The sequence below is a fragment of the Vombatus ursinus genome, unplaced genomic scaffold (genome assembly GCF_900497805.2).
Source record: "Vombatus ursinus unplaced genomic scaffold, bare-nosed wombat genome assembly UNPS02010320.1, whole genome shotgun sequence".
In the NCBI taxonomy this organism is placed as follows: domain Eukaryota; kingdom Metazoa; phylum Chordata; class Mammalia; order Diprotodontia; family Vombatidae; genus Vombatus; species Vombatus ursinus.
Window position 1 is genome coordinate 5053717 of NW_020950098.1, and position 25330 is coordinate 5079046.

Genomic DNA, 25330 nt, shown 5'->3' on the forward strand with positions numbered 1-25330 from the left:
TAAATTTAAGACACACAACCTCTTCTCTGAACAATCAGTAAATGACAAACAGTACAAAAGTCTACAGTTGCATGAACCATCCATGGAATCATTTTTGGGCACTGTTTTGCATAACTTTTCGAGGAATCTAATTTGTGATTTTTCTGTTTCTATTTGTCTGCTTTGGTCAAACAAATTTATCAAGTTAAAAAAAAAAAGTTAGCCTAGGGAGGAATCAATCAATAGGAATTGATCTTACTGCCCCCCCCATTCTCTTCTCCAACTTCCATTCCCTCACCTCATCTTCCCACTCCCTACACACACCACCCATGCCACCATATGGTAGGGTCCAACTATAATGTATACTTGTATAGTAGGGTCCTACTGTAATGAACTGAGAGGTTTGATCCAACTATAAGAGGTAAACAATTATATCAAATGTAGTTGAAATAAGATAATATATTGATTTTTAGCACATAAGCTATACTTATGTTCTTAATATTAAAAATAAATTACATATTTTAATATATCATATATCTTTTAATAAAATAAAAGCAAAGATTGTATTGTTTTTGTTCTAGTTTTGAACAGAAAAAAAAAATCTTCCGTAAGGCCTGAACAGAACTATGTAAGAACTAGCAACTGGAGCTTTGTCCTGGGACATAAAATTTAGAGGTTTCTGATAATACTTGTACTTTTTCACCACGGTAAATGAATTGTTAGTTAATAAGAATAATTATTTAAAATTAGAAGGCACCAAATTGTATGCTTCCTCCCCCTATACACATAGTTAAACTTCAATTGAGCTCTCCCTTAGCCAAGATCTGTCCTACAAGCCTTTCCTCCCCAGCAGTGGCCTCATTGTGGCCTCCTCCAATTGTTACACACTTTGCCAAATTTCCAGCATTTTCTACATCTAGGACACTACACAATGTGAATTCATGTTAGAATTATAACCCTAAGGCAATGCCAAATTGTAAGTCTTCAAAGAGATACTTAATTATAAATAGTATAGTCTCATTATGAAGGCAGGAAAGGGAACATCATTTAGAACACCCAGAACATTCTGACTAATTGAAGTTTTCCTACAAAATTATGCCTACAAATTAAAAATGAAATATGATAAGAAGATTAATTGCAAAATTAACTTTGGTACTTGACCACATAGAGTATGGACTTCTGTGTTTTTCAGCTAAATGACTAGAAATTCCATTATCAGTAAATCTGGATGCGTTGTGAACTCCCCTAAGTATGCTTGGTAGCGACTAAAAACATTCTCTAGTTAGTAATTCCTTTCCTAGCATTCTCCCTCTCTCTCTCTCAGCTCCATTCCCATCCCTCAACCCTCCATATGCTTTTTCTCTTGCTCTATGTATCCTCTACTTTCCACTGGAAACTTTGATATAGGTAAACTAAACTAAAGACTGAGATAAATAAGAATAAGATAAATAAGAAATAAGAGATGACAATACTAAGGAGAAAAGAGTAAAATATTAACTCTAAAATTACTAAAGTTCCCACATAGTAAAGATTCTTATCTCTTTGTGGCCCTCAGCAATTTGTTTTCAATGGAGGGATACAGGAGGGTACAGTGGAAAGAGTACTGGGGTGGGAGTCAGAGGACCTGGGGTTGAAATCCCAGCTCTGCCATTTATTCCTTGCATGTCATGAGACAATTCACTTAACCTCTCTGGACCTCAGTTTCTCTCATCTGTAAAATGAGGAAGTTGGACAAAACAACCACTTCCAACTCTAAGTCTATGGGTATCTTATCCAGCAGCAGGTGTCTATGGTGCTGAGTTATCAAAATCTGGGGCAAGATAAGAAAGAAAATAAACTTGGAGGAAGACTGAGAATAAAAATGGAATCTGAGCCATCAGCTTTCACTGTCTGAAACTTGCCAAACCCCCCAAAATTGACTTTCATTGAAAAAAAACCCTTAAGTGGAAAGTAAGAGCAGGTAACATGTCAAATGGATCCAATTTTTTTGAAAGAAATAAAATGCTCACTTTCATAACCTCTTGAAAGCTGCCTAAAGCATTTTAATTAAAATATACTGATCATACATGTAATCAGTATAATCATACCTGAACATAATGTTCGGCCATGCTGCATGTTAATACAAAATACAAAACAAAAACAAGGAAATGTTAGTCATAGAAAATATATGAAGCTATTCCTAGGAGAATCATAAAATTCATGTACAGTAAGCTTTTATTTCTGACTTTAACCACATCACTAATAACTAAAGCATTAGCATAATCCAACAGTTCATTTATAACTTGTTTACCTATACACACAGAGAGGCAGCATGACATAGTGGAAAACTGACCTCAGAGTTGGTAAGAACAAGGTTCAAGTCCTGACTCTGACCCATACCAGCTGCATGACTGTGACCAAATCTCTCAGCCTGTCAGTGCCTCTAGACATTTCTAATGTGCAGAGTAGATGCCCAGCTGCATAAGTAAAACGAATGTCCTGATCTTGAGCTCCTCATAGCAATGAAACTGTGCCTCTGGTCCCTCCTTCAACAACAACAACAAAAACCTAAATACAAGAAGGTCTAAGACAAAACTTCACTTTATAGAGAAAAATAATTCTCTCCCCTTTTAGTTTTAGGGGGCAAGGAACAGAATAATGGGGAAAGAAGGTAATAAGCCTTGATATGTGCCTCCTATGTGCAAAGCCTTATGCTAAGCACTTTACAAACATTATTTTATTTGGTCAGAATTTCAAAACAATTATTTCAGAATAAACTCTTTTTAAAATGTCAAGTGCTTAACTATTTGGCATAGCAACCAAGAAATAAGGGGGAAAGTTCGTCACTGCTACTAGACATTAAGGTTGTTTCTACCTGGTGCAAAAACATTGAGCAGAAAATGAAAATTCTAGTCAAGGTTTGGCATTGTGAGGGACAACATAATATTAAAGAATATTGTGTCAATACCCAGAATAAGAGAAACAAGACTTAGACACTGAAAATAAACTTTCCTTCTTCCTGGGAGAATGGGGTGCAGCTGGATAACAGTGATAATGATGGTTGTGGGGTTATATTTATTACATATGTAACACTTGTAATTATGTAACATAATGTATGTATGTAATGTAAAGTAATATAAATATATAATACCTATGTAACCTTGGGCAAGGCATCTAGACTCCTTGGACCTCATTTTCTATATCTGTAAGTAATGTAAGGCTTGCAATGCGTTTTACATAATATTATCTCACTTGATTCTCACAACCCCATGAAGGAAGTGCTACAAGTTTACCCTCCTCATTTCATTGATGAGGAAACTGAGGCTGAGAGAGTATAAGAAATTTGTTGGGGGGGGGGGGGAATCACTCAACTAATAAGAGCCTGGGGTGGGATTCAAACCCAGGTCTTCCAGACTCCAAGTTTAACCCTCTACCTACTACATCATGTTGCTTCTCTGTTAGTCATTTTAATCAATGCAATGAAACAGATTAAATATTTTAAATGCTATGAATGGAAACATGATTAATATGTATCACAAATAGAACGTGACAATACTGATATTCAAAAGTCTGATTTCTCAAGTGACAAGCTTCCCTGGAAAACCCTGGCCCCAATCATCATGGTATCAAATTCTCCCAAGGGTGGTCAGCAGGAGATGTTGGAGGGACTCAGCAGTACTTACTTCTCTTCTGGGACGCAGCTTGTAAGCATGCCGTCACGATGTCACAGTTCTGCTGCACTTTGTGCTGAAGCCGATCTTTTTGCTTCAGGTGACGAAGCAACTTTGCAGACTGGAGAGCGATGCCATATGTCAGCTCTCGAAGAGTTGCCTTCAGTTCACCAATATCTGTTATCAAGACAAATGGACACATAAATGTGATCTCCACCTGCAGAATGGTTTCTAGACCATAGGTTTTTAACCTAGGGCCTACGACCTTCTTTTTCAAAATATATTTTAATAATGTTAAATAAATTTTAAATCTATATATGTTTGTAATATGTAATTAAATGATTATGTTATAATTTTATAATATATTTCTGGTTATATATTTACATGTTTTATATATTTATAATTTTATAATATAAATTTTAAATATATTTTGATAACTGCATTTCATTATAATTAGCTTCCTTTATAAATCTGTGCCTTTTATGAATTTAAAAACATTATTCTAAAAAGAGGCTCTCTAGACTTCACCAGACTGTCAAAGGGGTCCAAAACTCAAAAAAGGTTAAAAATCCCTATTCTGTAGACTAACCATTTAAATGAATTAATTCTAGTCACTCAAGATTATATGCATCTATTCAATCATACACATCCTCCCCAATATACTAACATAGCATTCTGTACTTTGCTGAGCTTTCACATTATACCATACATGTTAGTCCTATCTCCCCTGCTACTAATAACAATAATCGTTAGTATTTATACAGTGCTTTAAAGTTTGCAAAGCATTTTACAATTATTATCTCATTTGATTCCTACCCTGGGAGGTAGGTGCCATTATTATCATCCCCATTTAGAGATGAGGAAACTGAGGCAGGCAGAGGTTAAGTGACTTGCCCTGGGTACCACAGTTAGTAAGTGTCTGAGGCCTGATTTGGACTTGAGTCTTAGTCAATCAACAAGTACCTGCTTTGTGTCAAGTATTATGCTGGATGCTAGAAAATAAGCCCAATGAAAATGGTACCGGGAAAAGAGTACCAGTTCTGGAGTTAGGGGATCTGGGTTCCAATCTCACCTCTGATACTTTTCCAGTTACATATGGAATCTTGGGCAAGCCTCTTGATTTCCCTTGGCCTCAGTTTTCCTTCAGCTCTAGCTAGATCTGTGATCCCCTCATATATCAAGCAGGGACCATACCATGTTGGGTTTTTTGTATACTTCACGTGACTTCCACTATCTTTTGACTCCAATCCTATGATTTCACCTGTATGGGGGCACTCCTGATATGGAAATTCCTTCCCCTGCTACTGATCAGCAATTTATAACTTGTAATGTTAGAATGTTGTCACAGGCAGTATGTGTCAGCGGCAGAATTTAAACCCAGTTCCTCTTGACTTCAAGGCCATTAATCTATATTGTCTACTATGCCACACTGTATTTCACCTTACATATAGCAGGTTCTCAACAAATATATCTTGAAGTGAATTGAATCAAATCATCATATCCCAATGGTGTAAGTAGTCAGACATTCCTCCTCTAATTTCTTTTTTTCTATAAATTTCCTTTGGCACTAATCGATCAGATACTAAATATCTAGGTACATACAACTCCAAAAAATCCCATTGTAGTATTAGCACATATATTTAAACTTACCTGAAAATCACATATACAATTTTAATCATGAAAGTGCTTCAATGGTGAGTTTACAAACCAGGATCATTTCTGACTTGATAATAACAATAATAACTAACATTACAATAGCACTTTACAAATTGCTTTACAAATATTTTCTCATTTGATAAATATTACTTTGGTTATAAACCTCAAAACCTATCACTTTTTACCCAATAAACATGTATAAAAAGGCCCCCTATTCATCTACTCACAGACCTTTTTGGCACATGAATATGAAAGACATTCTTTTTTTTTTTTTTTTAACATGTACATGAACGTGACAACACTGATTCTGGATACTTTGAAAATAAACACCCAAGGCAATTGAGCAATTTCTTGACCTTCAAGTATTCTAGGTAACATATTTCATCTTTGCAAAAAAAAGATAAAGGATGCGCCAACATTTCTAGAATTTCTAATTTATCAAAAGCAACTTTCAAAAGGACAGAAAAGGCTCTAGAGAGACAGTAGATCACAGTAGGAATACTAATATGCAATTCTCTACTATTACTTTAAAAACAAGCTTAATGTTTTCATTAGTTGTCAAGAGTATGACTCATATTCTGAGATGCTAAGTCTGTTGCTGTCCTTGGCATTAGCTAGCCTCATTTTGAAGGTTTGTGTCCATCTGGACAGAATACTAAAAAGTAGAGGCATCGCCTTACTGACAAAGGGCTGTAGAGTCAAAGCTATGTCTTTTCCAGTAGCCATGTATGGCTATAAAAGTTGGACTATGAGTAAAGCTGAGTGCTACAGAATAGAAGCTTTCGAATTGTGGTGCTGGAGAAGACTTGTGAGAGTCCTTTGGACAGCAAGGAGATCAAATCAGTCAATATTTAAAGAAATTAATTCAGGCTATTCACTGGAAGGTTAAATATTGAAGCTTAAATACTTTGGTCACATAATGAGAAAATGGGACTCACTGGAAAAAATTCTGATGTTGGGAAAGATTGAAGGCAAAAAGAAAAGGGGACAGCAGAAGACAGGATGGATGGATAGTGTCATGGAAACAACGAACATGAACTTGGACAGACTTCAAGAGATAGTGGAGGATAGAGAGACCTGGTGTGTTTTGGTCCACGAGGTCACAAAGAATCAGACACGACTGAACAACAACAAAAATTCCAGCCTGTGTCTCTGAATTTGTTTAAATCTATTATTTAGAAAAACTGGAAAGGACTTTAAGGAGGACAGAAGTGTTCTAAGGGGAAAAAAAGTAATTTGAATAAGAGGTTAAATGTTTCCATGAAAAAGGGAATGCTAAGGAATGGCTTAAAATCTCATTACTATGATATGAAATCCAAACTTCTTAGCCTGCTATTCAAGATACCTATAACCAGGTACTCTCCTACTTTTCCAAACTACTCCCCACTAAATGTAGAACCATACCAAGTCAAAAGGATCTTTTCTCCCTCCCGAGACTTTTTTCATACTTTGGACCTCTCTGATGTTTTTATCATAATTGCTGACGGGGAAGAGGCAGACCATTGAGTTCATTAGCATAAGGAATTCCCAGTGTGGAAATAGCCTCCACAATGAAAACCAATAACTTGGCTGTAATCTATAGTTACAGAGAGGGTAAGTGACTTGTCCATGATTATTCAGCTATCAGAAGCAGGAATTGAACCCAGGTCTTTCTGACTCCAAGGCCAGCCCTTTAACCACTACACTAGGCAACCTCTCTCTATACTAGCATTATAGTTATTTTACATAATATATTTCTTTATGTGTTAAAGCCTTCCCACTGTTGATTATCTCCAATTTATCTTGTTCATAGCTTATTTGTACATAGTTGTTTTGCATGTTGTCTATTAGCTCCTTGAGAGCAGGGATTGTCATCTACCTGTCTTTGTATTCCTTAGCACAGTGCCTGGTACATAGTAGGTGCTTAAAAATGTTTATTAACTGACTACTAGATTGTAAGGACTATGAATATAGGGAAATGTTATTATCTTTGAACTTCCCCAAGTAGCCACCACTTCAATTCAAGAAACATTCATGGGCTCCTACTATGTTTCAAGGCATACTGGAGATATAAGGACAAAATTAAAAAACAGCCCTTGCCGTTAAGGATACAACATTAAAATAGAGAAGTAAATATAAAATGATCTGATGAGTGAGGAAGCACAAACAATCAGGTGGATGAGGAAAAGAAGTGGCACTGGAGTTAAACCTTGGGGAAAAAAAGGTAAAGATTTTAAGAGGCAGAAGTGAGAAGGGAATACCTTGCACATAGTAGGCATTTCATAAAAGTTTTTTTATTGAATGAATTACAGGTATAGTGAGGGAAGGGAGGCAGCCTGGGCAAAGGCATGGTGGTTTTGTATACAGTAGGTATTTAAGAAATGGGCATTGAATGACTGTAAAAAAAAAAAAAAGGACTTAAATGATGTTAAATAAGGATTCAGTAAGACTTCAGGAATTTTTTTTTTTACTTTTACTTTAAGGGTTTCTACTAGAACAAGCTATAAATGGAGGTCAGTTCCTCATTTGTGGAGTTTTGGTTTTTGTTTATGGAACCAAGAAACGGGAGAATATTGCAAACAGTAACAGCAATACTGTACAATGATCAACTGTGAATGATTTAGCTCTTCTCAGCAATACAATGATTCAAGACAATTCCAAAGGACTCATGGTGAAAAATGCTATCCACCTCCAGAGAAAGAACTGATGGAGTCTTGAATACAGATCAAAGCACATTATTTTTCACTTTCTCTATTTTTTTCATGTTTCCCCCCCCCTTTGGGTCTGTGTCTTCTTTCACAACATGATTAATATGGTAACATGTTTTGCATGATTGAACTTATATAACCTATAACAAATTGCTTACTGTCTCAGGGAGGGGAGAGGCAAGGCAGAGAGAAAATTTGGAATTCACAATTTTTTAAGTGAATGTTAAAAATTGTCTTTACGTGTAACTGGGGGGGAAGTAGAATTATTTTTAAAAATAAGGAATTCCTTTGAATGATTATCATATTATTTTGCTTGAAAAAAAGAAAAGAGTTGGGGTAGGGGGAGAGGAAAGTATAAGTAGAAATGACATTATTATCTGGAATCAAGTCCCTATTAATGCAATTGCTCAACAAATGTCATTAGTAATAATGGTGTTAGCAGTTTGTCCTAGTGCATAGAGAGTAGGTCTTGGTATCAGGAAAACCCTTCAAGTCTTACCTCTGCCATATATGGCCTGGAAAAGTCACTAATGTGCCCCCAGGCAATAGTCTAATACTATATAAACTTCCTTGATAAAGAAAGTTCCTTCCCAGGCACTCCCTATGAAATAAAAAATAATATGATAGGATGAAAATAGAAAATGAAATAATTATAGTATATGGTAGCTGGCACATATTATGCCTTAAGGTTTGCAAACCACTTTACTATAGATTAGATTATCTCACCAGAGCCTAACAACAAACCCAAGAAATTGGTTCTCCAGACTCTCCATTTGTGAGATAAAAAAAACTGAGTTCCAGAGATGAAATGGTTTACTGACTGTGTGATCTTGGGCAAAAGCTTCCCAGGCCGCTGTTCCCTCATCTGTTGAAAGATTAGGCTAGTTGGCCTCTAAAGGCCCTCACAGCTCTTAATCTGTGAGCCTAAAATCCTGTAACCTGTCCAGGATCACATAGTAAGTGTGGATTCAAACCCAGGATGCCCTGACTCCAAGAACAGCAGTGCCATTTGCCATTTCCCATTGCCATTTCCTTCTCCAGCTCATTTTACAGATGAGGAAACTGAGGCACACAGGGTTTAGTGACTTGCCCAGCATCACACAGCTAAGGCCAGATTTGAACTCAGGAAAATAAGTCTTTCCTGACTCTAGGCCCAGCACTCCATCCACTGACCACCCACCTGCCCATAAATCACTTGCACCCAAATTATAGCATGTGAATATAATAGAATATTATTGCAGCATATGAAATGACAAGAAATCTGGAAGACTTGTATGAACTGATGCAGAGTGAAATAGAACCAAGAAAACAATTTATATAGTAAAAACAACATTGTGAAGAAAAACAACTTTGAAAGACCTTAGAATGACCAACCATGACTCTAGAGGACTGAGGAGGAAGCATGTTGCCCACTTCCTGAAAGAGGTGTGTCCAACTCAAGGCAATATAAGGAAAGGACCTCACTAAAGAGCATTCCCAGGTTACAAAAGGTGTTTATCTGTGGCAAAAGATAGGGATTTGATAATGGGTCTTAAGTAGGGAAAATCCACACATTCTCTGGAACATAGAAAGAATAAAGACTCAAGCCAGTCTGACAGTTAAAATATGAGATTAGAATAAAACAAAAACACTCATAGACCATCAAACAGTTAACAAAAATAGGATTAATTAGCCATGTTGTTCAGTTGTATCTCACTCTCTGTGACCCTATTTGGGGTTTTCTTGGCAGAGAAACTGGAGTGATTTGCCATCGCCTTCTCCAGCTCATTTTATAGACGAGGAAACTGCGGCAAAAAGTGTTAAGTGACTTGCCCTGGGTCACACAGTTATAAGTATCTGAGGCCAGATTTGAATTTATGAAGATGAGTCTTCCTGACTCCAGGGTAGGCTCTCTATCTCTGCACCACCTAGCTGCCCCTAGGCATTAATTAGTTATAGTATATACTCAGTAAGGATAAAGCCCTCTTTCAAGGAGATGCAGCCTCGCTCATTTTCATTCAGAAATTCACCTGACCTACAACATATGGTGATTTATATGGCAGTGGGACATTAGCCAAAACCCAGGGGCACTGACTTCTCCTATATAGCCAAATCAACGGCTCAAGACTTTGCTTCCCAGACCAATCAACTCTTAGGAACAACTTTGTCTTTTAGGGAAGAAAAAAAAAAAACCTAGGCTGGCCTACATGGCAGGAACCCAGATAGATACTGCTCTTAACACAAAGGATATAGCCCAAGAATTAGGTAATAAAATTCAGACCATAAAAGAACTAATAAGGGGGGCAAAGCAAATTAAAATTCCTGGGGAAAGGTCACAGAGGGAGGGAGGGAGGGAGGAAGGAAGGGAGGAAGGAAGAATGGATAGATGGACAAAGAACAGCATGCATAGATAAATGAATAAACATATGGATGGTTGGATGGATAGAAAGAGAAAGTAAAAATTGAAGTAAATTCAAAGAACTTGGATAAGGGCAGGTAAACAGAAGAATGGGCAAAAACTATGAGAACAAATTGGCATAAAATTAATGTAAGGAAAACAGAGACAAAATACTGACAATGGAAGAAAGGGATAAAAATCTACAAAAGAGACAAATAGAAGAAAACATAAGTCTAATAATCTTAAGTTTAAATGGGAATAGGCTAAACAAGACAGCAAAGCAAAAGAGAATGGTGGGATGAAGAAGAAACTCAGACTTTAAAATTTGAAAAAAAAAATATTCAACGGAATAAATTCAGTAAAGAAGACCTAGAAGGAATCAAATGTAGCAGTATCATACTTGATAAATTCAAGGTCAGCAACTGCTTGTATAAGGACTTCTTATTTGACAAAAACTGCTGGAAAAACTAAGAAGCAGTCCAGCAGAAATTAGGTTCTGACTAACATTTCACACCATATGCCAACATAAGCACCAAATGACCTAAATATAAAAGTACTTATAAATTAAAGAATGGAAAAAGTGCTTTCACAACTATGATTAGGAAAGTTCTTGACCCAATAAGAGATAGGGATGACTATAAAAAAAAAAGTGGACAGTTTTAATTATATAAAATTGAAACTAAACTCTTTCAGAAAGCCATTTATGATCAATGTCTCCATTTCTTTTCCTCTCACTCTCTCCTTAATTCTCTGCAGACTGACTTTTCACCTCATCATTCAACTGAAACTGCTCTCTCCAAAGTTAGCAATGATCTTTTAACTGCCAAACAAATGGCCTTTTCTTAATCCTCATCCTTGGCCTTTCTGCAAATTTTGGCATTATCAATTGTCTTTTTCTGCTAGATACTTTCATCTCTATAAATTTTCTAATACTGCTCTCTCCTGGCTCTCCTTTTACCCATCTGACTAGCCCTTTCCAGCCTTCTTTATTGGATATTCATCTAGAATACACCTTCTTAAAAAGAGTATTTGCTAAGGTTCCACTCTGGGACCTTTTCTATTATCCCTCTATACCATTTCACTCGGTGATTTCATCTGCTTCCATGGATTCAATTATCCCTATGCAGATGATTCCCTAGTCTATTTATCCAGCCCTAATCTCTTTCCTGACCACCAGTTTCACATCTTCAATTGCCTACTGGATATCTTAAGCTGAATATTCCATAGACATCTTAAACTCAACATATTCAAAAACAGACTCATTACCTTTCTTCCCAAACCAGCTCCTCCTTCTTACTAACCTGTTAAGGTCAAGGGCACGGCCATCCTCCCATCACTCAGGCTGGAAGTCTAGGTGTTCTCCACTGACTTTTTCATATACATTCCATCCAATCAGTTGTCAAGTCCTATTGATTGTACCCTCCCAACATTTCTCATATACTTTCCCTTCTCTGACACTGCCTCCACCCTAGTGCAGTCCCACACCACCTCACACCTGGAAGAGTGAAATGGTTTTCTGGTTGGGCTCCTTGCCTGAAGTCTCTCCCCACTGCAGTCTGTCCTCCACTCAGCTTTGAAAGTGATATTCTGGGGCAGCTAGGTGGTGCAGTGGATAGAGCACTGCCCGTGAAGTCAGGAGGACCTGAGTTCAAATGTGACCTCAGCTCAGACCAAACACTTGACGCTTACTAGCTGTGTGACCCTGGGCAAGTCACTTAACCCCAATTGCCTTAAAAAAAAGTGATATTCCTAAAGGGCAGACCTAGGTGGCTCTCTATTGCCCCCAGAATCAAATGTAAAATCTGTTTGGCTTTTAAAGCCCTTTATAATCTGGTCCCTTTCTACCTTTCCAGTCTTCTTGTTTCTATTCTGGACAGAAACTCTAAGGGCACCTTCCCCCACAGATTGATGCTTTTATGAAGACAAACTAGGTCATCTTTTGCCTCAATTCTTACCTAGCCCTTAATTGCTGAGTGGGTATTGCCTCAGACAAACTGAGACCTGGGAAAGCCCTTAGCTTAAAAACGCCAAGGTCTCCCACTGTATCTGGGGCCATCACCAGTTGTCTTGACCTGTGTCTTGCCACTGGACTCAATGACTAGAATAAAAAGTAAGGCTAATGACTTTGCACAGTTCTGCCTCACTTAAATCTAATTCACTTGCAAGTCAAGACATCACCCTCCTGATGTCTCTGGTCCTCTTCGAGAACGAAGGATGAGCAACAAAAACCACTTTACTGCCTCCAAGTACTCTGTGATCCCGTAACAGTGGCCTTTTCCTAGAACAAGACACTCCATCTCCCAACTTGGTGAATTTTCGCTGGCAGTGGCCTATGCCTGCAATTCTCTCTTTCTTTGCCTGCACCTCCTGGCTTCCCTGGCTTCCTTCAAGTCTCAGCTAACACCGCACCTTTTAGAAGAAGCCTTTCCAGATACCTTTTAATACCAGTGCCTGCCTTCTGTTGATTATCTCCACTTTATTATCTTGTACATATCTTGTTTATCTATAGTGATTTACGTGTTGTCTCCCTCATTAAATTGTGAGCTCCCTAAAAACAGACTTTTTTCTTTCTTTCTTTGTATCCCCAGAGCTTAGCATAGTGCCTGGCACATAGTAAGGGCTTAATAAATGCCTGTTGACTTGCTGAAAAGTTTTTGCAAAAACAAACGAAATTAGAATTAACAGGGAAACAAATAACTTGGAGAAAAATCTTTACAGCAAATCCCTCTGATATAGGTCTGATACCTAAGATATTTAAAGAACTGGTTCAAAAAATGAGAAATGAGAATCATTCCTTAACAAAAACCTAGAATCACAGAATCTGAGAGCTGGATAGGATCTCAACAGCTGTCTTTTGTGTGGTTTAGATACAAACCACAGACAAAATGAATCCCCAGACAAGTGGTCACCCAGTGTCTGCTTGAAGACTTTCAAGGAGGGGGAACTTACCACCTCCTAAAGCAAGTCATTCCACCTTTGGACAGTTCTAACTATTAGGAAGCTTTTTCTGGCATCAAGTCGAAATTGTCCCATTTGCAACTTCTATCCATCTTTTTTTTTTTCAGGTTAAGTATACCCAGTTTCTCCAACTGGTCCTCATATGTCATGAATTACAAGCTTTTTACCATCCTGTTTGACCTCCTTGGGACACCATTCAACTTAGCAATGTCTTTCTTAAACCATGGTGCCCAGAAATGAATCCAATACTCCAGATGAAAGATAACAAGGGAAAAATATAGTGGGTTTATCACCCCCTGGAAGCTCTGCCCCTCTTAACTCAACCTAAGTTTTCACTAACTTTTAGCACAACTGCCGATTGAGATTGAGTTTTAAGTCCACTGAAACCCCCAGATCCTTTTCAGAACAGTTCTTGTCCATCCATGCTCTCCTCCATCTTATATTTGTGGAACTGGTTTTTATCATACCCAAGTTAAAGATTTTACATTTATTCCTATTGAATTTCACCAATCCAATGTACTAACCTGCCAAGATCCTTCTCAATCCTGTCAATGTGTTAGCTATACTTCCTAGAATTGTAGTAAGTGTAAATTTGATGAATATGACATCTAAGTCTTTATTCCAGTCATTGATAAAAATGTTAGCACAGGGCCAAGTCCAGAGAAATGATCAAATGATATGAACAAGCAGTTTTCAAAAGATAAAATATAAGCTATCAACAATTAGAAGAAGAAATGTTTCAAATCACTAATAAGAAGAGAAATGTAAATTAAAAACAACTGAGTTTAAACCTCATACTCATCAGATTGGTCCACGTGATAGAAGAAGAAAATGTCAATCGTTGGAGGGGCTATAGGAAGAGAAGCATTGATTGTAGAGTGGTGAATTGGCTCAACTTCCTAAAAAGCAATTTTAACTGTCCCCCCTCCCCCAAAAAGTCATGAAACTGTGCATATCCTTTAATCCAGTGATACCACTATGGCATGTCTACTCAAGAGGTCTATGATAAGACCAATACCTACCAGGGTTCTTCCTTCCCATAGCTCAACATGAGCTAGGCCAGATTGTTAATTGGTTGGTATAGTTTCTTAAATAAATAAAAATAGAGTAAAAGATCATGGGATATGGTATCAGAGGCTCTGGCTCTACCATTCACCACCACCTGTAGAACCTTGGGCAAGACTCAGCCTGTATAGGTTTCAGCACCCTCATCTATAAAATGAGAGGGATGGATTAGAAAGTACCTTCTAAGGCCCCTTCCAGCTCTAAATCTCTGAAATTATATTACAGTGCAACATGACTTTAATTCTACTAGAGTGCATGAGAAGGAAACAAAGCTTTCCGATAAGCTGCAGGTAATTCTGTCCCTTCAGTAAAAACGATCTTAAACAGAGACTTTTGTGAAAGACTAGCACACTAGTAGATTTTTAGGAAAAAAAAACTATTCACAAAGTTACACTTCATCTCTTCTTTAAAATCAATTTACCAAACCTCATTTTCCACTGGGAAATTAATACCCAAAACACCCACAATAGGGAAAGTGGACTCCTCAAGAATAATAAGGGAGTTCTGGATCATAACTTTTAATGCTGGATTTTGCTGGAATCTAAAGAAACCATTTCTTCATTGAACATTGGTCAAGAACAAAAACCACAGACTGGGCCAAATCCTCAGATAAAATGAAAGTGTGTATTTCCAGCTGACATTGATGGCAGTGGGAGATACAGGGAGCCATTCACAACAATGAGTTAGAAAAAAAAAAAAAAAGTCTTCACTAGGAAGCAGAGGAAACCCAGAGTTGTTTATGTAGATTTCAGAAAGCTAACAGATTAATTCATTTCCTTTTAAATTTTTCTGGCACCAGTCAGGCTGATTTTTACAATGAGGAGACAAAAACCATTGTGTTCTCCTCTTTTCTCTCCTAGTGTAGTCAATTTAGCACAAGGACAGCAGTTGCAAGAAATGTGGTTGTTGCCTAGCAATCTGTTATCCACACCGAGCTTCATTTCATTACACGGGGGCTTGTTGTTCCTAGAGAGGAAAAAATATATTTAATAACTATTAGTACAGAAAAACTGTGCCCTTTTGAACTGGTGAGGAAAGTCTAAATGAAGATATTAGCACCTTTAGCATTATACATTGGTTTGGTGATAACAAAAGAAACACTAGATTGGCCTCTCTCCCCCAGGGGAAGAGAGGACATTTTCCCCATGCAAGTCTTCTCATACCCACTGACAAAAAGGTACCAGTTAAATCCTGTAATATCTCAATGGATAGTAAACTGTCACTCACTATTAGGAAAATGATTACCTAGGGAGTCCCCTTAGAGGGCCTCTGAGCTCTGGTAGAAATGAAATTCACATACTCTGATCCTCAGCTGCTATAACCAGTTAACTCTGCCTCAGTAAACACTATTAAAAGCCAGGAAACCAGGTTGGGCGTTTGTTTAAGTTAAAGCTTCAGTAATCACACAGACCTATAAGGCCACTCTTCTGCTGATGCCCTCTGTTATTAACTTCAGAAAATCTGTAAGATAACAGGATATATGTATAATGGGCATTGTATTTCTTGTCTTCCCAGTAGGTGGATAGGGGTGGGGGGGGGGAGCAGAATTTGGAACGGAAAATAAAAATTAAAAAAGAATACATGAGAGACACAGCATGGAGTTGTGGGTTGAACCCACAACTTGGCCTTTGGAGCCAAGACAACCTGGGTTCAAATACCCACTGTGGGATCCTGGGTAAGTCGCTTAATTTTTCAGTATTTTAGGCAACTCTTATCTAAAACTATAGCAGAGAAGCTGCTGACTGGCCATAGTAAAGGGTATTTTTTCACCTGGGAGCTCCTTATATTAATGAAATCACAGATCCCACCCCCCTCCCTCTACTTCAGGGGTTCTTAACATGGGATCTATGAATTGTTGTTGTTGTTTTTTAACTTTAATAACTGTATTTCAGTATAATTGGTTTCCTTTGTAATCCTATGTATTTTACTTTATGCATTTAAAAACATTTCTGAGAAGGGGTCCATAGGCTTCACCAGACTGCCAGAGAGATCTGTGACACATACACACAAAAAAGGTTTTAAGAAATCCCTGTAAGTGAACAGCTGCTCAAGTAGAATTCACAAATTCCACCAAAGGAAAGAGGAGTCAATTAGGCGCAGACTTCCACAGGCGGTTTTGGAAAAGCATCAGAAACTTGCTGTATAGTAATGAATGCACCTTTGCCCCGGGTCATATCAAAGGAATTATCTAGAGACGCTTCTCCCTAAACCCACTAAAAGGAAGCACCTAAACAAGGAACTTAAAAGCAGGATATTTGCGTTCCTACCTAATTCAAATACTGAACAGCTCCAATTGAACAAAGCGGAAAAAGTTTTGTTTAGCTATCTTATTTGTAGAGTAGTTATTAAAGCTTTTACCCAGAAGCTCTGAAAGAAGTCTAGGATGAGCAGGAAGGGAGAAGGAGATGCAAGGAGGGTTTGGTGGGGTATGATTGGCAAACAGAGGCAGGTGGCGGCTGGAGTGGGATGGAGTCCCTCTCCCGAGATGGTGCAAGCCCTGCCGCTGTGCCCCAAGGGCAGCCCCTGCCTCACCTTTCTGTCTCAGGTACTGGATCTGGTGCCTCTGGCTCTGCCTCTCCAGCAGCTCCTGCAGGACGCGGCCGCCTAGGAAGGCGTCGGAGCCGCCCGAGGCCTCGGTGGAACTGTCCACGCTGTCCTGCCGCCCACCGCGCCCCCGGCCCCAGCTGCCCCCCAACCCATCGTCCTCCTCTGGGCAGCTGTACAACTCGGTGAGCAGCCCGCTCACCAGGGACGCCGTGTGGCTCGACCTCCCCCGCGGAGGCGGACACTGCTCGGAATCCTCCTCCCACTTCGTGCTGTCCTTGTCCCCGCTCGTTCTCCCCGCGCGTAGTAACTGCGCCCCCCGGGACAGTGGGTCCCGAGAGACTGTTGAAGGACTTTTCTCCTCCTCCTCCTTTTCCTCATCCCGCGTCTTCCCCTGCTCCTGCACCCCTGCCCCGCCGATCTCAATTCCCGAGAGCTCCTGATCGGTGGGGTCTCGAGGAGAAGCTGTCATGTCCCCGGGGCGCCCGCGTCCTCCCCCTTTCCCCGCACTGGCGAGCTTGCCCGGGCGCCTGCCGCTCCTCTGGCCCATGCAGCTTTCTGGGCTCCCGCGGGCCGGACAGTTCCGGGTCGAGCCGATGCCACATCCCCCGGCTGGGGGAGCTCTAAGCGTCCACTAGCTCGGGATCTCTTAAGTGACCGCCTCCAGGCCCTCGAAGGTAGACGCCCTCCTTGGTCTGGGCGCGGAGGAGGAGTGGGAGCTCTCCACGCCACCGGTTACCTGGCGTTGCACCTGCTCTAGTGAGGAAAGACTCTGACGAGCAAAGGTTTTCCAGCTGGCTGGAAGGCAAAAAACTGAACGTGGCAGGAAGAGGATGGAGACAAAACTTAACACGGGGACGGGATTGGAGACCAGGTGTAAGCCACCTCCACCTTTACCAGGCACTCGATTCAAACGAGAGACGTGTCACCGGCAAAATATAATACCCAGGAGTAATTTAATGGTTTAAAACTAAGTCAGTAAATAAGAGCTGATCAGGATCTCTCTTTCCGAATACATTCCCAGATACTTCTCACCTTTCCTCAAGGAAGATATTTCAGGACCTGAAATACCTGTAAAGCTTCTTAGTTTGACAATAACCTTCCTAAGACTTTAGAGATATACAATTAACCAGGGAATCACAGAGCCACATGTATCACTATAATGTTTCCCCTTTTCCAAACAAATGATCCTTTTCTTCCTACACTAAGATCTATAGCATATATAATGCTAATATTTCACATTACTAAAAAAAAAAAGATACTGAAACTGATAACTTCTAACCTCAAAATTGGCAGCATAAATACTGAAGGCTTAGATTCTTAATTGGGGGAGTGAAGTGACCCTTTCTTTAAATTTTGCTCTTGGGAGGCTCAGAATTTAAAGTGACACCAGCCCTCACTATGATTTAGCTTCCTTATATAGGGAATGGAAGTGGTCATACTGTACTCACCTCCTAAAGATCATCCTTCTTGTAAGGAAAAACAACAACAACCCAGAAACAAAAGAATTGGGCAGTATCACTCTCTGTTCTTATCATTATTCCATCCACCCCAAGAAGGAGGTCCTAATCCTTCTTTCATCCTATTCTTCCCCCATATGGCTTTTTTAAAACTATCCTTTTCGTTATTTTTAGTTTTTCTCTATTCTCAGCTGATTCTTTGGTACTGCCAACATAGTTTTTAAAAATACATATTTTATTGATATCTTTTATTTTAGATCGTCTTCATTTCTAAATACACCCCTCCCCTATATCTTATTCCACTTTTCTGTAGGATATGTATATGCATGAGTTGTCTTAATACAAAGACAGGGCTAGCAGATTTTGAGGATAGATATCAGCTGAGATTTGATCTCTCCTTCAGTCTCTAAGAGGCATGTCAGGGTAGAATTATATCTATTTGCCACCTCTAAACTATCTCTAGGCTAGGGGCATGAGTTTGGGTTCAAAAAGAAAGTCATAATCTACTCATTGTTAAGGGGGAGAGTATCTCTTAGTTAACACTACCGGCTTAGTCTCTTCCAACTAAACATTGGTCGCCCAAAAGATCAAGATGAATAGTAAGTAAACCCATTTATCCAAGCCAAACAGCAAACAGAAATCAGAAATGTTCTACAGTTTAGGATACCAAAGAATACACAAGAATAAATGAGCTCTTCTGCAGGGCTTAAGAGAAGATATCAGTACAAATCAGGAGAGAGAGAAAACTATCTCACCCAGGGGAGGTCCAATTCTCAGTCATTTCTAAACTTGCAAGACCTGGAGGGGAAGGGACGTGATTACCCATAAGCCAATTTCTCATACATGTCTAGGGCTCCCAGAGCTCCATCATTCAAGGTATGCCTCTATTTCTTAGTCTTAGTCTCTCTCTCTCCCTCCCTCTCTCTCTCTCTCTCTCCCTCTCTCTCTCTCTCTCTCCCTCTCTCTCTCCCTCTCTGTCTCTCTCTCTGTCTCTCTCTCCCCCTCCCCCTCCCTCTCTTGACTGTGCCTCCTCAAGGTCCTATCTCAAACTGTCTGCAACTAATTGAAGTAAGTCCCTTTTGAGCTCAAGACCCTCTCACTCAGGAGTCATGTCTCACTACCAGAGTATCACCATCAGGATCTACAAATGAAGAAATTTAAAGTAGAGAAGAAAGGAACAAAGAAAAAGGTCAGAAAGAATAGTAAGTCTCTCACGTAAATTGTCTAAAACAGGGATTCTTAGCATATGATCCTGTGGGTAAAATTGTCAGTGCTGAAACAAACCAAAATGATAACCGAAACCTGAATACCATAAATTTAGGAACAACGATGGTTTATTGAGTTCACCAGCAAGGTAGCCTCAACTACATGGATCCCCAAATGAAAAAAAAGGACAAAAAGTTTTGATTTAGGCAGGAGGTAAATTGAGTATGGAGTAACTCTGAATTGGAAAAGGCTATTGATAGGGGGCTTGCAGGATAGGAATAGCGGATATGGTATCCTTTGATTGGACAATCAAAGCTGCTATTTCTGGTCTAGTAACAGGAAAGGCTCTTCTTGTTAGCTATCTCTTGTAACCCAGCCTTAATAGATAGGATTCTCGAAGACAGGATAAGGGTTGCAATACAAACCGGGTCAGGGACAGGATAGAGGAACTGCAGACAAAATAAGAGTTGATTTAGCTTTCTTTGCTACCCACAGTCCATATGGGTCCATGATCTTGGGGGAAAAATACATTTGTGTTTCAATGTAACCAGTTTCCTTTGTAACCCTACGTATTTTATTCATCTAAAAACACTATTATGAGAAGGAATCCATTGGCTACACTAGACTGCCAAAGGGGTCCAGGACACATACAAAAAGTTTAGTACCCCATTCAAAGATGACTGTGGCATTCATTTATTTATTCAGTGGCATTCCCCATCTGTCACCCACATTCTAAATCATATTAAGGGAGGACAATCTGTAAACTAAAATTCTTCAAGCAAAGGAAGACAGGAGAAAAACCCAATGGCATAATGCCCTCGGAAAGAGTAGTATCCTTCTGAAGGATGGAATTTTAGAATACTAAAGTGTCTACTAAAGTCTGGCATTGGCTCATATTGGTGTGGAGGTGACCCTGGTTCTCAAAGATGGTGCCCCATAGCCCAGCAAAGAATGAAAAGTATTATCTAAGGATCATCTTAGCAAAGTTCAAAGAGGCTTATGGTCAGAAGTTTGGCTACCTGGTGATGATTCCTTTTAAACACAGCAATTCATAAAGGTGTTGAGGGAGGACCCATACAGGGAAGCAGTGATCAGTAAAATTCATGATAGCTTCATTAAGAATGATCATGCCAGATGAACTCCCTTTCCTTTTTAGACAGAATTAACACTGGTAGTTCAAGGAAATGCCACTGAATATACCTAGGTTTCAATAAAGCATTTGAAAAAGTTTTTCCTATTACCATTCTAAAAAAAGATGGGAAAGTGGGGGATAGATGATATTAAAGTTAATAGAATGACCTGACCCAAAGAATCATGCTTATGGAAAGATGTCTACTTGGAAGGTCTAGAATGGAGTATCTCACTATCTTTTTGGCTTGCCCATGAAATAAATTTCAGAGGGACATGTAACACAGTAGACCACAGTATAAGTCCAAAAAGACCTCAAAAAGCAAGAATAATGGCCTGACCATAGTAAGACTACTATACAAGTCCTAAATACAAAGTTCTGTATTTGGGTTTCCTCCACAATAAGAAAATCAATCGCATCTGTAAATGATGGGAGGAGTGTCTGGACAATAGTTTTTGTAAAGAAGCAATCTAAATGTGTCAGTGGACTACAGGCTCACTATGAGTTAACCACATAATATGGTAGCCAAATAAAAGTGACTTACTGCATTCTAACCCAGTCAGACCACATCTGGGGTATTATGTTTAATTTGCAGAAGATTTTTTTGAAGAACAAACCGTTCCAATGTTAATGGAACTGTGAATTGTGTGATGGAACTGTGAATTCCAGCCATTCTGGAAAGCAGTTTGGAACTATGCCCCAAAAGTCATTAAACTGTGCATACCTTTTGACCCAGTGAAACCATTACTGGGCCTCTACCACAAAGAGATCAAAGAAAGAGGAGAAGGACCTATGAAAAATATTTATAGCAGCAATTTTTGTAGTGGCAAAGAACTGGAAACTAAGGGAATGCCCATAAACTGGAGAATGGCTGAATAATTTATGGAATATGAATATAATGGAGTACTATCATGCCTTAAAAATTGATGAAGAGGATAGCTTCCGAAATAATAGCTAGCATTTATATAGCATTTTAAATTTTGTAAAGCACTTTACAAATGTAGCTCATTTCATTTTCCCAATAATCCTGGGAGGTAGGTGCTATTATTTTCCCTATTTTACACATAAAGAAACTGAGGCACAGAGAGGTTTAGTGACTTGCACAAGAACACAAGTATATGAGGCAGAATTTAAACTCAGGACTTCCTGATTCCAATTCCAATTTCACTCTATCCACTGTACCACTTAGCTGCCTCAATGGAAACCTGAAAAACCATGAGTTATTACAAAATGAAGTAATCAGAAATAGGAAAACAATTCATACTATAGCAACTTCAAAAAATTTAAAAATGATGAGTCAATATTCCAGATGACCAATGATAATGCGCCTCTCCTTCCAGAAAGGTGATGGACTAAGGGTACAGAATGAAACATTTCTGGACATAGTCAATGTGTTAGAATGTGTTTTGCTTGGCTATGCAAGGTTTTTTTTTTCCTTTTTTTTCCAATAGGGGGGTGAAGAGGATGAGGTAAGAGAAAAAGAAAATAGATCTTTGTTAGTTGAAAAAAAAATTTTAAAGGACAAACTGTCATACCCAGAAGATAGTAAAGAGACCAGAATTGATAATATACAAGGACAAATTAAAGGTATTTGAGCTGTTTAGCCTGGAGAAAATGGGACCTAGAGGAGCTATCCTCAAGTACTTAAAGATATCTGATAGAAGAATGACCAGACTTCACCAAACATTTGTTCAATAAACATTTATGAAGTGATACATATGTATATATTAAACTCATATTATACACTATAGCTAGAGGTTATATTCAGTACTGTTTTAATTGCCTCAGGCAATAGAACTAGGAGCAAGGGGTAGCCATTAAAGAGCAGCAGCAGATATATTATATGGAAAGACTTGTCCTAACAATTGTGAAATGGGCTTCCTCTAGTAGTGGTTCCCCCATCACTGGAAGTGAGTAAGTAACAAATACTGTAGAAGAGATTGCTGTTTCAGGTACAGGAGAGGTCCTCTGAGTTCCCTTCCATCTCTGGGATTCTAAAAAATCACAAATCTTTTAAGTATTAAAGTACATATTGATGGGGTATGTCCCCTTTCTCATCCACAGGTGAGACATGATGTTTGGAAGATCAAAGGGCAAAAACCTTACACCAATGAAGATAACTGGATGAAAGAACTACTTATCTAAATGAACATCACTACAAAAGTCATGATTTAAAATCATTATTAAAATAAGATCTCACAAAGAGTTAATCATGTTGGTATTTTCAATTCATGTATATTAGTTGGGAATTTTGTTTTGTTTTTTCATTAAAAATAATTGGACTGATTTTTTAAAGCGTGCCATACAAGGCATACCAATTCAGGGAACTGGTGTCCTCAAAATTACATACATCTTACAATCTGAAATACAGTATTGTTTATGGTTTCTATAAATCCCATTTATTGTGGAATCTCTCGATAATATCAACTGAATTTATTTTCATTCCTTCTGTTCATTGACTCGTCAGCTGGAAGGGACATTAGTGGTCACCTTCACTCCCCCTCCCCCTATTTCACAAATGAAGAAACTGAGGATCAGAGACTTTGAATGATCCCTGAGTCTTCTCTTCTCCAGGCTAAACATTCCTAGTTCCTTCAACTGAGCCTCATATGGCTTGGCCTCCAAACCCTTCACCATCCTGGTTGTCTGGTGGACACCCTGAAGCCTATCAATGCCCTTCTTAAACCCTGCTACCCAGAACTAAACACAGTACTTGAGATGTACTTAACCAGGGCAGAGTACGAAAGGATTAGGAACTCCTTAATTCCAGAAAATATGCCTCTTAATGCATTCCAAGAGTTCTTTAGGGTTTTTTTGGCTGCCATATGATTAATCAAGTTGAGTTTGTGGTTCACTAAAACCCTGAGATCCTTTTCAGACAATCTGCAGCCTCCTCAATATTGTAGTTCTAAATATGATTTTTCTTAAACTCACATAGGACTTTAGATTTATCCTTAGAGAATTTCGTCTTATTAGATTCAGCCCAACATTTGAGCCTGTCAAGAGCGTTCTGTATTTTAATTCCGTAATTCAATGAGTTATCTATCCCTCTCAGCTCCAAATCATCAGCAAACTTGATGAGAATACCATCTATCTCTTTATCCAAGTCAGCATAAAAATGTTCAACATTCAACATGGTTAAGGACAGAGTGCTGGGGCACTCCACAGCAGACTTCCTGTCAAGCTTGAACTCTAAATGACTACTCTTTGATTGCAGCCTTTCATCCAGTTCTGAATCCATCGAATTGTAGTATCATCTAAACCAGAGGTATCAAACACACCACAGATCACACTACACTCTGAGTGAGGCTGAGCCAGATTAAAATGTCATTGAGAAATACTAATACAATAAAACAGCATGCAGCCCATAAGGATCCTTACATATGATTTAATGACCCCCATTTCTTTTTGAGCTTGACACTACTGTCAAGAGACACTTGTCCCCAACTCTTGATCTTTTCTACAATAATTGCAGGAGACGTGATGAATGCTCTGCTAAAAGTCTAGGCAAACTATACCCACAGCATTCCCATCATCTGCTCTTTACTGGTCTTACTAAAATCCTCCTGTTTTCCACTGTTTTTCAAAATATCACTGATGGTGACTTAGCAATCATATCCACCAGTTCCTTCAGTACTCAAGGATGTAATTCATCTGAGCAACGTTATCTGAATTCATCTAGGGTCACCAGATACTTTCCAACTATCTCTTTACTTATAAGGGTATCAATTTCTTATTAGCTATTTTTGTTCTGTCACGTCAGGTCCTCTTTCTTGGCAGAGAAAACAGAAGCAAGATAAGAATCGAGCAACTCTGCATTCTCTCTGCTAGCAGTTATCATTGGCCCACCTACCCCAAGCATAAATTCCACCCCTACTTTGATCCTTCTCTTTCCCTCCACACAGCCTCTCTCAATAACCTCAGTTCATTTTGAGATTAAGCAGTCCCAATGATCAGCCTACAGGATTGTGCCTTGCTAATTTGGTTTTGGTGAATTCCCTGTACCTCTTCAGATAACTCTCACTTTTATTCTTCTCTAGAATTATTCCTTTATGTCTTCTGGATTTCATTATTAAGCATTTCTCATCCCCTGTAGAATTGTAATCTATGAAATTATACCTATCCTTCCTCTGAAACCTTTGAAATCTTCTCTTCAAAAATCCCAGGTACATATTAGACTCAGGTGCATACGCACCTTTTCCCTGCCTTATCACAAACCATGGGAAGGAGTGGCTACTTCCCCCCAAAATTCCCATTGTTTCCCCCTCAAGAACCAATTCCTCCTTGTTAATGATAATCAGATCCAGTATAGAATTTCCCCTTACTGGTTTCTCCATCTTTTGAAGGATGAAATTTTCATTAAAGCATGTTGAATGGTTGTTAGATGCTTAGCTCTTGGCAGAAGGAGTACCCTCCAGCAGACAAACAAATAATCAATGTTACACAATCCTACTATATTATGCTTCTGTGCCAGGCTTGTGATCGATTTCCTGAGATCCTTTTATGTTTCCTCATTTCTTACCAGGTGCTCTGTAGTATGCTGATAACAAAATGGCTTTTGTTTCGAAATGTTCTCCACCGTGCTTCTCCATTCTGATTCCCGAATTTCCTCATATTCA

The 25330-nt window shown here is 38.9% G+C and overlaps 1 protein-coding gene across 2 annotated transcripts in view; it reads right to left on the bottom strand.

Moving 5' to 3' along the window:
- Positions 1-17466, bottom strand: part of TBC1D30 (TBC1 domain family member 30) — a 118030-nt gene extending 100564 nt beyond the window's left edge. Inside the window, exons 1-2 of one of the 2 annotated variants that reach the window (XM_027854195.1) lie at positions 16905-17466; positions 3642-3806 (exon numbers count right to left, since the gene is read on the bottom strand). In XM_027854195.1, the coding sequence (XP_027709996.1) occupies positions 3642-3806; positions 16905-17466 (727 nt within the window). The remainder of the gene's footprint in view (positions 1-3641; positions 3807-16904) is intronic. The other variant, XM_027854196.1, reaches the window with a different exon arrangement.
- Positions 17467-25330: the final 7864 nt, after the last annotated feature.